Raw genomic sequence first — 12,197 nt, 5'->3', positions numbered from 1 at the left:
TGAAGCAGCAGCTGATAACAGTAGCAAACTAAGTCAAAAAGGAAGAACGTGTGATTTAGGTGAGGTATGATGAATTTGCATGCCGTGAAAATTCTTGGCAAATTAAAACTAGGTGCTGGACTGGGACTCAAACACGGAACCCTGCCTTTTGTGGCCAATGCTCTTGCTGACAGCACAGAGTTAGATGCACTCTGGAATTTGTGTGCTTTCTAGTATATGTCTCAGCTCATAATGATGCACATCCAAATGAGCAGCAAGCACACTATATAACAAGGTAAATACTGCATCTTGTTCCTCACCAAATATGTTTGCTGATCTTTATGCCTCATACAGAACTTTTCTGTTGTTCACTTCTTAAATATATGTTCAAGTAAAATTTAGAATAAACAAGATAAAATGGCTGTTATTTAAGTCACAGTCAATGTAATTTTCTTTTCACACCCATGCACATCTTGCAGTTTACATTTTTTGCTTATCTTCACCAAATTGGCTCAGTACCTATATAAATGTATTGAAATCTAATGTATTTGTACAACCAGCAACTAATTATTGAAGACTAAGTAAAGATGAAGCCAACAGCCTTGTTGATTCCCATCAGATCACCAAAGTTAAGTGCTGTCAGGCTTGACTAGCACATGGATGGGTCGGTCAGTATCGTTGGGCATTCTGAGGCATGTTTGGATGCAGCAAGTAAAAAGATGACTGTGGATTAATATCGACTGACTGTGAATGTTAAAAGGCTCAACACATAGTGGTGCCTGTTACTTCTCAGTGACTTATGTTGACAATGGTTTAAAGGTGCTGGCTGTGATACTGTCGAATTTGTCTGTTCAAGAACTTGCAAAGGAAAGCTCTTGCAGAGTGCTAAAATTCAGTCTCCGAGTTGAGTTCACTTTTGGCAATAAAGTTAATTTGTTTAACCATTGACTGTACATTCTTTATATGGCATTAATATTAGGATCTAATTTATGGACCAGATTTTTAGACGTGCACATTTCATCTGCATTTTGCAATAGAGCCCACCAAGGTTATTGTAGAAACAAAATCTAGTGTTTGAGATATTTCATTAACCAACATACTTTCCTAGTAGTAGCATTTTAAAACACTGAAAAATCAGGGCTACAAAATGGTGATACTGGATCTTTGAACAGTTTATGTTCGGTAGTCTTATCAACTTTTCTTTCTTACAACCATGATATTTTTGAATAGTAATATTTCCTGAAATACAACATTTTTAAAGAATTGTAGTGTTCCTTACATAGAAGGAAAAACACTGAAAAATGAGATGTCATTTCTGAAACAAACACTGGTCATTTCTGAAACGAACACTGATTAGTGGGGTCAACTGAAAGAAATAGTTGGTTGTATTATCAGAGCAAGTGGAGATATTCTACTTTGCTATATTTCAGACTGTTTGACTCTTCCACTTATAAGCTCCATCATAGTAATCCAATACAGAAACCCAGTGTATCCTCCAGTGTGTACTCAAATCCCTACATCCATTCTAGAACCTCTCCCCTTTACTCATCAAGTCTCAACAATCTCATTACCACCTGGATCATTGGTAATCATTGTTGACGCCATGCCTCTGTACATCAACATCCCTCATATTCATACCCATGGCCTTACTGATGTTGAACACTATCTGTAACATAGTCCTATCAACTCCAAATTCATCATCTCATTCCTTGCACACCTGATCAATCATGTACTTACTTGAAACTATTACTCCTTCGAGGGGGAGATACAAATGAATTCAATCCAAGACATTGGTCATCTGGATGGCAGCTCAGATGCTAAAATTTTTATGGGACATCAAGTCACTTTACCCTCATTTATCACAGCCTTAATACCTAACATATCCACTTCACCTGGTCCTCCTCAGTCCAGCATGCCATCTTTTCAATTTGTCTTATGCTTCATAAAAGCTGATATGCAACTCAAGACCATTGTAAACAGTACTCCACTTTGATAGCTCCCGTCCTATATAAACTGGCCACCTGTGAATGATGGCTCTGCAATGATGAACAGTCCGTTGACCGGTATGATGAAGATCTTCACAGACAGGCAGTACCATCCAAATGTAGTCCACAAACAGATCTCCTGTTCCTTATCTGCCCATGCCCCTAATCCTCCAACCATGCCCATGAACCAATTCCAAAGGAACACTCTACTGACCTCCCAGTATCACCTCTGACCAGGATAACTTGACCGCAACCTTATACAGTGCTTTGTCAAACTATTGTTTTGCCCAGAAATGAGGAACATAGTTCCCAAAGTCCTTCCGACCCCTCCCAAAGTGTTATTCCACTGATCACACCCACTGATCACACAAGCTAAAAAATATTCTTATATTTCCTTATGCCACACCTACTTCAAACACCGTGCCACATGTGTCATATGCCTGTGGAGACTCAAGTGCAAGACCTGACCCATGCACTCTTCCAGTACATTCTATTCCAGTCTGGTCATATCAGAGGCAGGACCACCTGTGAAAGCAGTATACCACACCTTCTATAACTTTTTTATGGCCTTTTATATGTGTATGACACCAACCATGCGAATGAATGGCCATCACCAGTCTGTGGCTAAGAGCAGGTTGTCCACCCAGTGGGAGAACACGCTACTGAACACAACATGATTGACTTAAGTAGCTGTTTTACAGCCTATGCCATCTGGATCCCACCTTCTCTGAATTATGTAAATGACACATGTCCTTACAACACACCCTTTGATCCTGCAGATTTGGCATTAATCTCCAATAGTTACTGTTCCACATCCTGTTTTACCACTTACCATTGTCCTAATGCCTCCCACTGCATTTTATAGTCTAAACTTATGCTTTCCTCTCTGTAATCTACCTCTCTCTTGTCTCCCCCCCTCCCCCTCTCCCTCTCTCTTGCTCTGTCTGTCTGTCTGTCTGTCCCCTTTACAACCTGCTCATCCACTATATCATTTGCCACACCATCGACAACACCGACCTCTGATAGCATGAGCTCACTGACGCCACATTCCTTACTGTTCCCTTGCTGCCACTCTCTCCCCGTCCTCAACCACATTTCCCTTCACCACTTGGGCTGCCCTACCTGCCTCCTGTCACCTACTCCACCACCCAGTCCACCTCAACCCACTCCACCACCCACAACCCCTCACCCCATTCCAGACGCATTCCTGGGATACTGTAGTTGCAAAGACAATACTCAATGCTGTTTGAAAAATACAAAGTAATACAAAGAAGAAATGGCCTGAATCACTCCAAAATAGGGGATGTTTAGAACTCTGGAATCATAAAACTTCATTATGATTTCAGGTGGCATGTACATAGGCCCGACAACACCCCATTTTGTGTATCCAGACATTTCAGTATTACACCATGCTCAGTTCATGCAAAGCTGTCAAGTGAACTGTGCAAGCAAGTTCTGGCTTGCCTCATCAATCTGGAAGGGTGCAGTATCAGCATATTATGAGTTAAGTTCAAATGGGGCAAAATGATTGCCACTAGGAAATGGGTTTGTCGTACCATGACATTGTAGCTCATACAGGGCACGTCAGTCTGAGAGAGAGAGAGAGAGAGAGAGAGAGAGAGAGAGAGAGAGAGAGAGAGAGAGAGAGAGTGTTTTGAGAGTGAGATCAGTGGACAGAGAGGTTGGGGGATTGTACACAGTGACTGGTGGGTACTGGACCATGTAATGCAACCATAGTGCAGGATTTTCAATTCAATAAACTTTACCAACAGCCATACACTTTAAGATATTTTATTTTATTCTGAAAGCAACCACTTTCAGCAATTCATTTGGCCATCTTCAGGCCCCATACACTTTTTCAAATCAATAAAATTATCATATAGCACCATAAAACTGGACATCGTGAATTCCAATCGTTGTACAGCTGATACATACTACTGCAAAATGAATTGCCGAAACTGATTGCTTTCAGAATAAAATAGAATATCTTAAAGTGTATGGGTGTTGGTAAAGTTTATTGAATTTAAAAGTATGTACCAGCCGATGTCCACTGGCCGTAATGGACCAACAGAGATAGTGCAGGATGGCCACCTCCTTGTCCGTGTGCCCATAACTGACAAAATAGCTTCATCCATAGCATTGACTCAACGCTGGAGCATTGCAATGGGTGTAGACATGTATGTGTTGATGGTTAAACACCTGCTGCTGAAGACTGGACTGGTGGCATTATGCCATTGCATCATCTTCCATTGTCAGGAAACAACCAACACTTCAGACTGCTGCGGGCACGCAAACACAGTCATTGGTGTGTTGAGAAGCAAAATTTAGTGTTTTCAGGTGAGTCCCTCTTTGACTTGCCCTACAGTGATGGCAGCATATGTAGTAAATGCTACCATGGTGATAGCTATTTGGCAGACTGCTAAGTTGAGTGGCGTAGCTGACAAATGCCAAGAGTGAGGATTTGGGGTGCCATTGGCTGTAACATATGATCTTGTCTTCTAAGTACTGAGTACCCTCTAACAGCAACCTCTATATCATAGATGTTTTAGAGCCTGAAGCAATGTCCCTCCTGCAAGCAGATCCACATAAGATATTTCGAGAGGACAAAGCCTGGCCACAAGGCCACCTGTGGTGAGGAATGTGCAAACCTCCTTCGAAGAATGACATGTATGTTGATTCCCTGGCCTGCACATGCATTTAAGAAGTCATCCATCAAACCTGTCTGGGATCCTCTTGCAACTAGTGTCACTGCTTTATGGATGCTCCTACAAGGCACATGGCAGTTGCCCCTGCAGCGTATCCAGGCACTCTGATTCAGTGCCACATCTAGAGGCTCTGAGTATATCATATGGCAGTTTCACACCAAACTGAATTCTGGCAGTCATAGTGCATGTATGGTCGTGTACTTCTAATCATTAGAATATTGGCATGTTGCTAATGGTCATGGAATAAAATTCATTGTAATCACATGTCTCCTTCATGGTGTTGTAATTTTGATGAACAATAGTGTGTGTGTGTGTGTGTGTGTGTGTGTGTGTGTGTGTGTGAGTGAGTGAGAGAGAGAGAGAGAGAACACTGTTATTCATAAATTATTTACCCATGCCCTGAGTCCGAGAAAGATTGTTGTATTGCATTGGGGAAGTCTATCACAAACTGCCTCCAAATATCAGAAAGACAATAGGAGAAATGCATACCAAGAACTTAAAATTTCTTTCATCAGCTGGAATCATAAACAGTATTTATACCAACAATAACAATAACAATAATAATAATAATAATAATAATAATAATAAACTGTCCTAATGAAGATAAAATTTGTAGTTTAGTGTAAATAGTTCCACATATTATAAAATGACATGGAAGGGAGGCAGTAATAGATAAGGAATGAGAGAGGATTGGCACCTATATCTTACATCATTGAATCTGTACACTGAGCAAGCAGCAAATGAAATAGGAGAAATTTGGGAAAGGAATTACAGTTCAAAGTGTAGAAATAAAAATTTTAATGTAGGCAAGGAGTTGTAATTCTGTCACAGATGGCAAAGGACTTTGAATGCCAGGTGAATAAAATGGTTAGCATCTTGAAAAAAAGGCTATAACTTGAACAGCTATAACTTGAACATCAACAAAGGTAAGGCAAAGATAATGAAGTGCTTCTGAATTAAATAAGGTGCTACTGATGAAATTAGATCAGGAAATGAGACATTAAATGTAGTATATAACTTTTCCCATTTGGGAAGCAGAATAACAGGTGGTACAAACTGCAGTCTGAAAATAACATTCCTGAAAAAGAGAATGTAAATTTAAATGTGCAGAATATAAACTTAAATGTAAGAAAGCCTTTTCTGAAAGTATTGGTTGAGAACCTAGAGTAGTCTTATATGAAATTGAGATGTGAACAATAATAAGTGGTACAGACAAGAAGATAACAAAAGCTTCTAAAATGTGATGCTATTGAAGAACATTGAAGATGAGATGAGTTTACCAAGCAATTAATGAAGAGATACTGAACTGAACTGATGAGTACTGAAAACTGAGATATGGCCCAACTTGAATAAAAGTTGACAGGATACATCCTGAGGCATTATGGAATATTTAATATGAAGTAAGGAGAAGGAAAGTAGAACATATTAGTAAACAGATCTGAAATTCTGACTGTGACTCAAAGTCGTGCTGGGCAGTAGTTAATGATATGAGGAACACTGATTCAAAAACTAAAATTAATAATGTAGAGTTAAGTATACATAACGATAATTTTTCTGATCCTTATATAGTTAGCAATATATTTAATGATTACTTTATAGATGCTATTGAAAATGATACTTGCATGAAACAGGAGGGGCAGTTTAAATATGATAAGGAAAAGCAACAGGACTCTTGTATGCTACCTACAGTAACCATCAAGGACCTAATAGAGCTAATTGACAACCTAAAAAATAAAAGATCAGCTGGATGGGATGAATTCTCTCCTTTTCTACTGAAACAATGCAAGGGTGAGTTAGCCGGACCATTAGTCCATCTAATAAATTGTGTACTTGAAGGTGTGTTTCCGAAGAAACTGAAACTTGCTTTAGTTAAACCTTTATATAAAAAAGGGGAAAGAAAACAACCACAGAACTACAGACCAGTTGCCTTAACGTCAGTGTTTGGTAAATTAATTGAAAAAATAATGCTAGAAATCCTAACTGAGCACTATAATATGAATAACTTAGTAGGAGATTTCCAACACGGCTTTAGAAGTGGTCGGAGCACCATATCTGCAGCAGTACAGTTTGTACACTGTCTTATGGAGAAAATAAATGAGGGTTACGAAATGGCAGGAGTGTTTTTAGATCTTTCCAAAGCGTTTGACAGAGTCCATCATGGCGCTCTTTTAAGTAAACTTGCTTATAATGGTGTCAGTGGGAAACTGTTCCTTTTAATAGAATCTTACCTTAAAGACAGACAACAATGCACAGAAGTTGTGTATGATAATGGAGAGGTAATTGCAAAAAGAAGATCAAAGATAAGGAATATAAATTTTGGTGTGCCACAAGGCTCTATCATGGGCCCCTTCTTGTTTATTTGCTACATGAATGATTTCCCAAAAGTATTAGACACCAGTCATCGTATTACTATGTATGCTGATGACACCTCTGGGGTTTGCTGGGCACGTAGTAATGATGACCTAAATTCAGTGGTGCAGAATTTTGTTGAAAAAACCCAAACACATTTTGAAAAAGAAAACCTGAGGGTCAATATTAACAAAACTAATTTAATTTATTTTAAGACAAGTAGTTCAAATAAAAATACTGTTCTAAATGAGGACATTCAGGAAAATACCTGTTCAGAATGTAAATTTCTGGGGATATATATAGATGACAGACTTTCATGGAATCAGCAAATAGATCATGTCTGTGGTAAAATAACATCTAGTCTGTATTTACTAAGGAGATTAGTTCAATATTTAGATATCGAAGCAATAAAAATAGCTTATTTTGGGTTGGTGTATCCCCATCTATCTTATGGAATTGTATTGTGGGGTGGGTGTAGCCAATACAATATAAAAAGGGTATTTGTATTGCAGAAAAGAGTAATAAGAACTATGGCAAAAGTAAGTCCCAGAACTTCATGTAAAAACCAGTTTATTAAGTTTAATATTATGACTATCTATGCAGTATATATGTTTCAATCAATATTATTAGTGAAAAAAGACAAAAAAGTGACAAACAGGAATATGGAAATCCATGATTACAATACAAAACAAAAATCAGACTTTCATATGGTGAGCAGACGATTGAATCTAACAACAAATACCCCATTCATTAAGGGAGCAATATTTTATAATTCTCTGCCAAACAACCTGAAACAGTTTTCTGGTAGAATTTTTAAAAATGAGTTTAAAAAATGCCTTTATTGAAGTGCCCATACAGTATGGTGCTGACATGATTTGACCTCAGGAATGCTGTATTAAATATACTTAAATGATATTTTACTTAGTAGCATGTAATCTATTTATATTGTGTATCAATAATCTAAATGTAATTATTATAACATTGCCCATGCATGTTAAATACATGTTTCGAGCTGTAAGATAAATAAATAAATATGATAATGATGACAAGTGTGGGGAGTGAAAACTGCAGATGGAGAATGACATTTGATCACACTAATTAGGCTGAAGTGGATGTAGTTTGGAGTAGCTGTGCAAAAATAAAGAGGCTTGCACAGGATAGACTAGCACAGAGAGCTCCATCAAACTAGTCTTCATCCTGAAGATCGCAACATAAACACATCATCTTGCTCTTTTGAACACATACAATTTTCAACATAAAGCTCATACTTCTAAAATTTTATGTTTAACACGCAATAATGATTTATTGTGAGAAGTATCTGTATGAATTTGTATAAAATTGATATACATATCCAGTATCTTTTCTGTTTTCAGGGACTTGGAGGAATAGTTCAGTTTCCAAAGGGTTATTTAAAAAGAGCTTATGAATTGGTGAGGATAAATGGTGGTGTATGCATTGCAGATGAAGTAAGTAACACTTTTCAAGTTGTAAGATATAAAATAAAGAACTCACCATCAATAAGTCCTAGTTCTTTAAACTACAGTCATGTTTCTCTGATACACACTTTCCAAACCCTACAAAGTTGCTTCGTTAACTGTGGAAAAGTTGAAATCAGACGCACTGTGACCTCTAATACAGAACTGCATGGTGTCACCACGCACATTCCTCTGGGAATTTATGCCAGAATCTCAAAGAATATGAGTATCTTCCCTGTGCACAATATTGCCATGGAGATACAGAATCATGTTCTGAATGGACAAGAATATTATCATTTTTGATCAATAAAAGTCAGCACTTACTGCCAAGAGCATTATTCTGTGAAATTCTTCTGCATTACAATATGGCACAGTCAACAACTCAGAAGAATTTTGTAATCGAAATGGACATTAAATCTTGTGAACAAATGAGAGCATATTTAAACTGAATTGCATGCTGACTGGAGAACATGTTTATACAGGGCATCGAAGTTTTGTGGGATAAAAAACATGCTTTATGTTGACAACAAGAGCCCAGAATCACTTAGAATTCTCAAATATTAAATTACAAATGCTGGTAATAGGTGAGAATTGAACTTGCACATCACCAACCTCTTACTGTCATGACACATTGGTTGACAAACAGGCTGTAGCAAAATTGTTGAACAGTGACTCTCAGTACATTGATATGAAAAGGACTACGTCAAGGAGGGTTTGGCTAGCAATCACACTGGAAAAAAATTACTAGTTATCAGAGTAAGGCCTTCAGTAGACATAAACAAAACAAAGCACAAGTGTAACTCTCTCTCTCTCTCTCTCTCTCTCTCTCTCTCTCTCTCTCACACACACACACACACACACACACACACACACACACACACACACACATGGGTAAAGGAGGCAAATATAACTGGACTAAGTAAGAGGGACATGCCTTGTGTAGGTCTACTGGAAGGATATATGCCATAGGGGAAGAGGTTGGGAACACAGATGGAATAGGCCCCCCAGGGGGCTCATCAATCCTTGGTGAGTCCATGTTTGACTATCACAGAGCCCAGACTTTGCAGCACTTTTCCCATCTGTGCTGCATGTCTATCCTCCTGCTATTCTTTTCCCTTGGGGAACATGTCTGGAATATTTTTAGGAATGTATCCTGAATTTTCAGTAGCCTCGTGACAGAATAACCCCTCCCCTGCTTTTTGTTCTTTTTCTTTCTTCATTCCGCTTCTCCTATCCTTCCTCTGCTTCAGCATTTGAGGTACCATCTTGTCTCTTCTACTTTCTTGTAAGCTCCTGAAGGCCGGCCCATGCATCTGACATGTAACAGGTGACTGGGTAATGCATAATTCCCAGCCCCAAGTTGGGTTCGCACATACCCCCTGGTACAGGCCAGGCCCAGGGAGGTGTGATTGCCTGAGCTGTTACCTTTCCACATTGCCAATTGGTCACCTCTTTTAGGTGTTCAGGAGGTGTGAACAATCACCAAGGCAGGTGATCCCCACTCTTAGAGGGAAGGAGGGGGGTGGCACTTGAGGAGCATGCCAATGGAGATGCTGCAAATTATGGGGGATTTTCTCACAATGAGCCAGTCATCATCTTCTCAGTCAAAATCTACTAGACATAAATGGAATGAGGCTTACAACACAAAGGCCCTCCCAGCTGCACCTTGGTTCCTTGTTGTTTCATGTACTGAAGGTAGTCAGTCCTTTGCTATGGTTCATCCTTTTATTATTCAGAAAGGTGTTGATGCAACTGCCAGCCCTGTGAAATTCTGCTCTCATTCATACAGTGGCATTTTGCTTTTGGAGACTTACCTGTGTCTGTCAAGCACAGCTGCTTGCAGCTTCACTCCTCCACGGCTATCCTGTTTATGTCGAGTACCATCAAACGCTGAATTCTTCATGTGGTGTTATTTACACTAGGCTGCTCAATAGTCTGACCAAGGCAGAAATTCAAACTTACCTCTCTGATCAGAGTGTCACTGCAGTTCATCAGGCGACGAAAAAGGTAGACGCATCCTTAGTGCCCACACACACTCTTTTTCCCACTTTTGATAGAGTAGTGCTTCCATCAAAGATTGAAGCAGGCATGAAGTCATCACAGACTGACCGTACATTCCAAACACAATGTGATGCTACTAGTGTATTTGTTACAATCACACTCAAATGTCCTTTCGACACCTGTTCAAATGTGTAACCTCTGATAGGGATGTTCACAAGGGCAGTTTCCCACCTCATTCTCCCTGCTCCATCAATTGCAATGGCGACCATGCAGCCTCCTCCAGAGAATGTCCCACGTATCTTGATAAGTGGGCCATCCAGGAGATCCAGGTGAAGGAAAAGTGCCTTACCCTGTCGCTCTCAATTTGTTGGTTAGTTAGAACCCTGTGTTTTATCAACCGGCACTTACAGTACTGTTCTTACTACATCTCGCCCCATGAAGGACATGGCCACAAAGATTTGCAAGCTCAAATTCAGCAACATGGTTGTAAAATTGCCCAGTGTCAGGGTTGCATCCCTGTCTCCTTCTCCAGCTATGCAACAAGCCACCAAATTTTTGCCACACACAGCAAAATCACCTGCTACACTACCAGGAGGTCAGGCAGGACAGAAAGAATACTCCCGTGAAGACTTTTTATGACCCTCCAGCCAATGAACTTCTGAATCTTCATTTGCCAACTGCAAAGGCTCCAAGAAATCAAACAAAGGCAAATGGTCTTCTACTTCACCGAATTTGAGATCCTATTCAACAGCATCGCCACATGGTACCCTCCCCTGGCTGACCTCCTTGTTGCCAATGAACCACCATTTTTCTGTCCTGGACAACACAGACCAACCGAGGGAGGATGCTGACAACGCTTCAGATCTCATTGAGCAGGGTCCTCCAACCTCTGCGCCCTGTAGTAGAGAGTCTTCAAAGGCTGTCACTCGGCAGCTGCCGAGGTGAGACCCCTTCATTTTTTCCCTCCTCCCCTTTCTCTGTCATGATTCTCCTCCAGTGGGATGTTCTCAGCCTTAAATCCAACACGGAGGAGTTATGGCTGCTCTTGGAATCACAGAATCCACTTATTCTCTGCCTCCAGGAAACAAAATTGTGTGCTTACGACCACTTTGATATCTTACATTTCTTACCGGTCTGCTTTGTTTCCCCCCTCCCAAGCACAGCATTCCATCTCATGGAGGAGTCACGCTGATCATCCAGGATGGCGTTTATAGTCAAACCATCTCACTGACCACCCAGCTGCAAGCTGTTGCAGTCAGCATTTTCCTTCCTCACTTCACTTTTCCTCTTTGTACCGTTCACATTGCTCCATCATTCGGTGTCACCAGGGTAGACTTCCTCCAGCTTATTAGGCAATAACACAGGAGCACCCACGTTCCTTTCAGACTCCACTCACACCTATTCCCACTTGGACCTATCCTTCTGCAACGCCCAGCTTGCCCATCATCGTGAATGCTCCGTTCTCTCTGACACATACTTGAGTGGCCATTTCCCATGTGCTATCTGTTTGATGACTCCTACCCCACCTGCATGCACACTCAAATGGCAGCTTACTAAGGCTGACTGGAGGCTTGACTTCTCCCTGGTGACCCCCCCCCCCCCCCCCCCAAAAAAAAAAAAAAAAAAAAAAAAAGGTTCAAATGGCTCTGAGCACTATGGGACTTAACATCTGTGGTCATCAGTCCCCTAGAACTTAGAACTAC

The 12,197-nt window shown here is 40.2% G+C and overlaps 1 protein-coding gene across 4 annotated transcripts in view; it reads left to right on the top strand.

Annotated features, from left to right (window-relative positions):
- Nucleotides 1-12,197, top strand: part of LOC126175080 (alanine--glyoxylate aminotransferase 2, mitochondrial-like) — a 149,652-nt gene that overhangs the window by 96,088 nt on the left and 41,367 nt on the right. For all 4 annotated transcript variants that reach the window (XM_049921609.1, XM_049921610.1, XM_049921612.1 and 1 more), the window contains exon 7: nucleotides 8,392-8,484. In XM_049921609.1, the coding sequence (XP_049777566.1) occupies nucleotides 8,392-8,484 (93 nt within the window). The remainder of the gene's footprint in view (nucleotides 1-8,391; nucleotides 8,485-12,197) is intronic.

Source organism: Schistocerca cancellata, chromosome 3, assembly GCF_023864275.1.
Source record: "Schistocerca cancellata isolate TAMUIC-IGC-003103 chromosome 3, iqSchCanc2.1, whole genome shotgun sequence".
NCBI classification, from domain to species: Eukaryota; Metazoa; Arthropoda; class Insecta; order Orthoptera; family Acrididae; genus Schistocerca; species Schistocerca cancellata.
The sequence above is the reverse complement of the archived record's forward strand: the minus strand, read 5'-3'. Positions and strand labels throughout refer to the sequence as shown.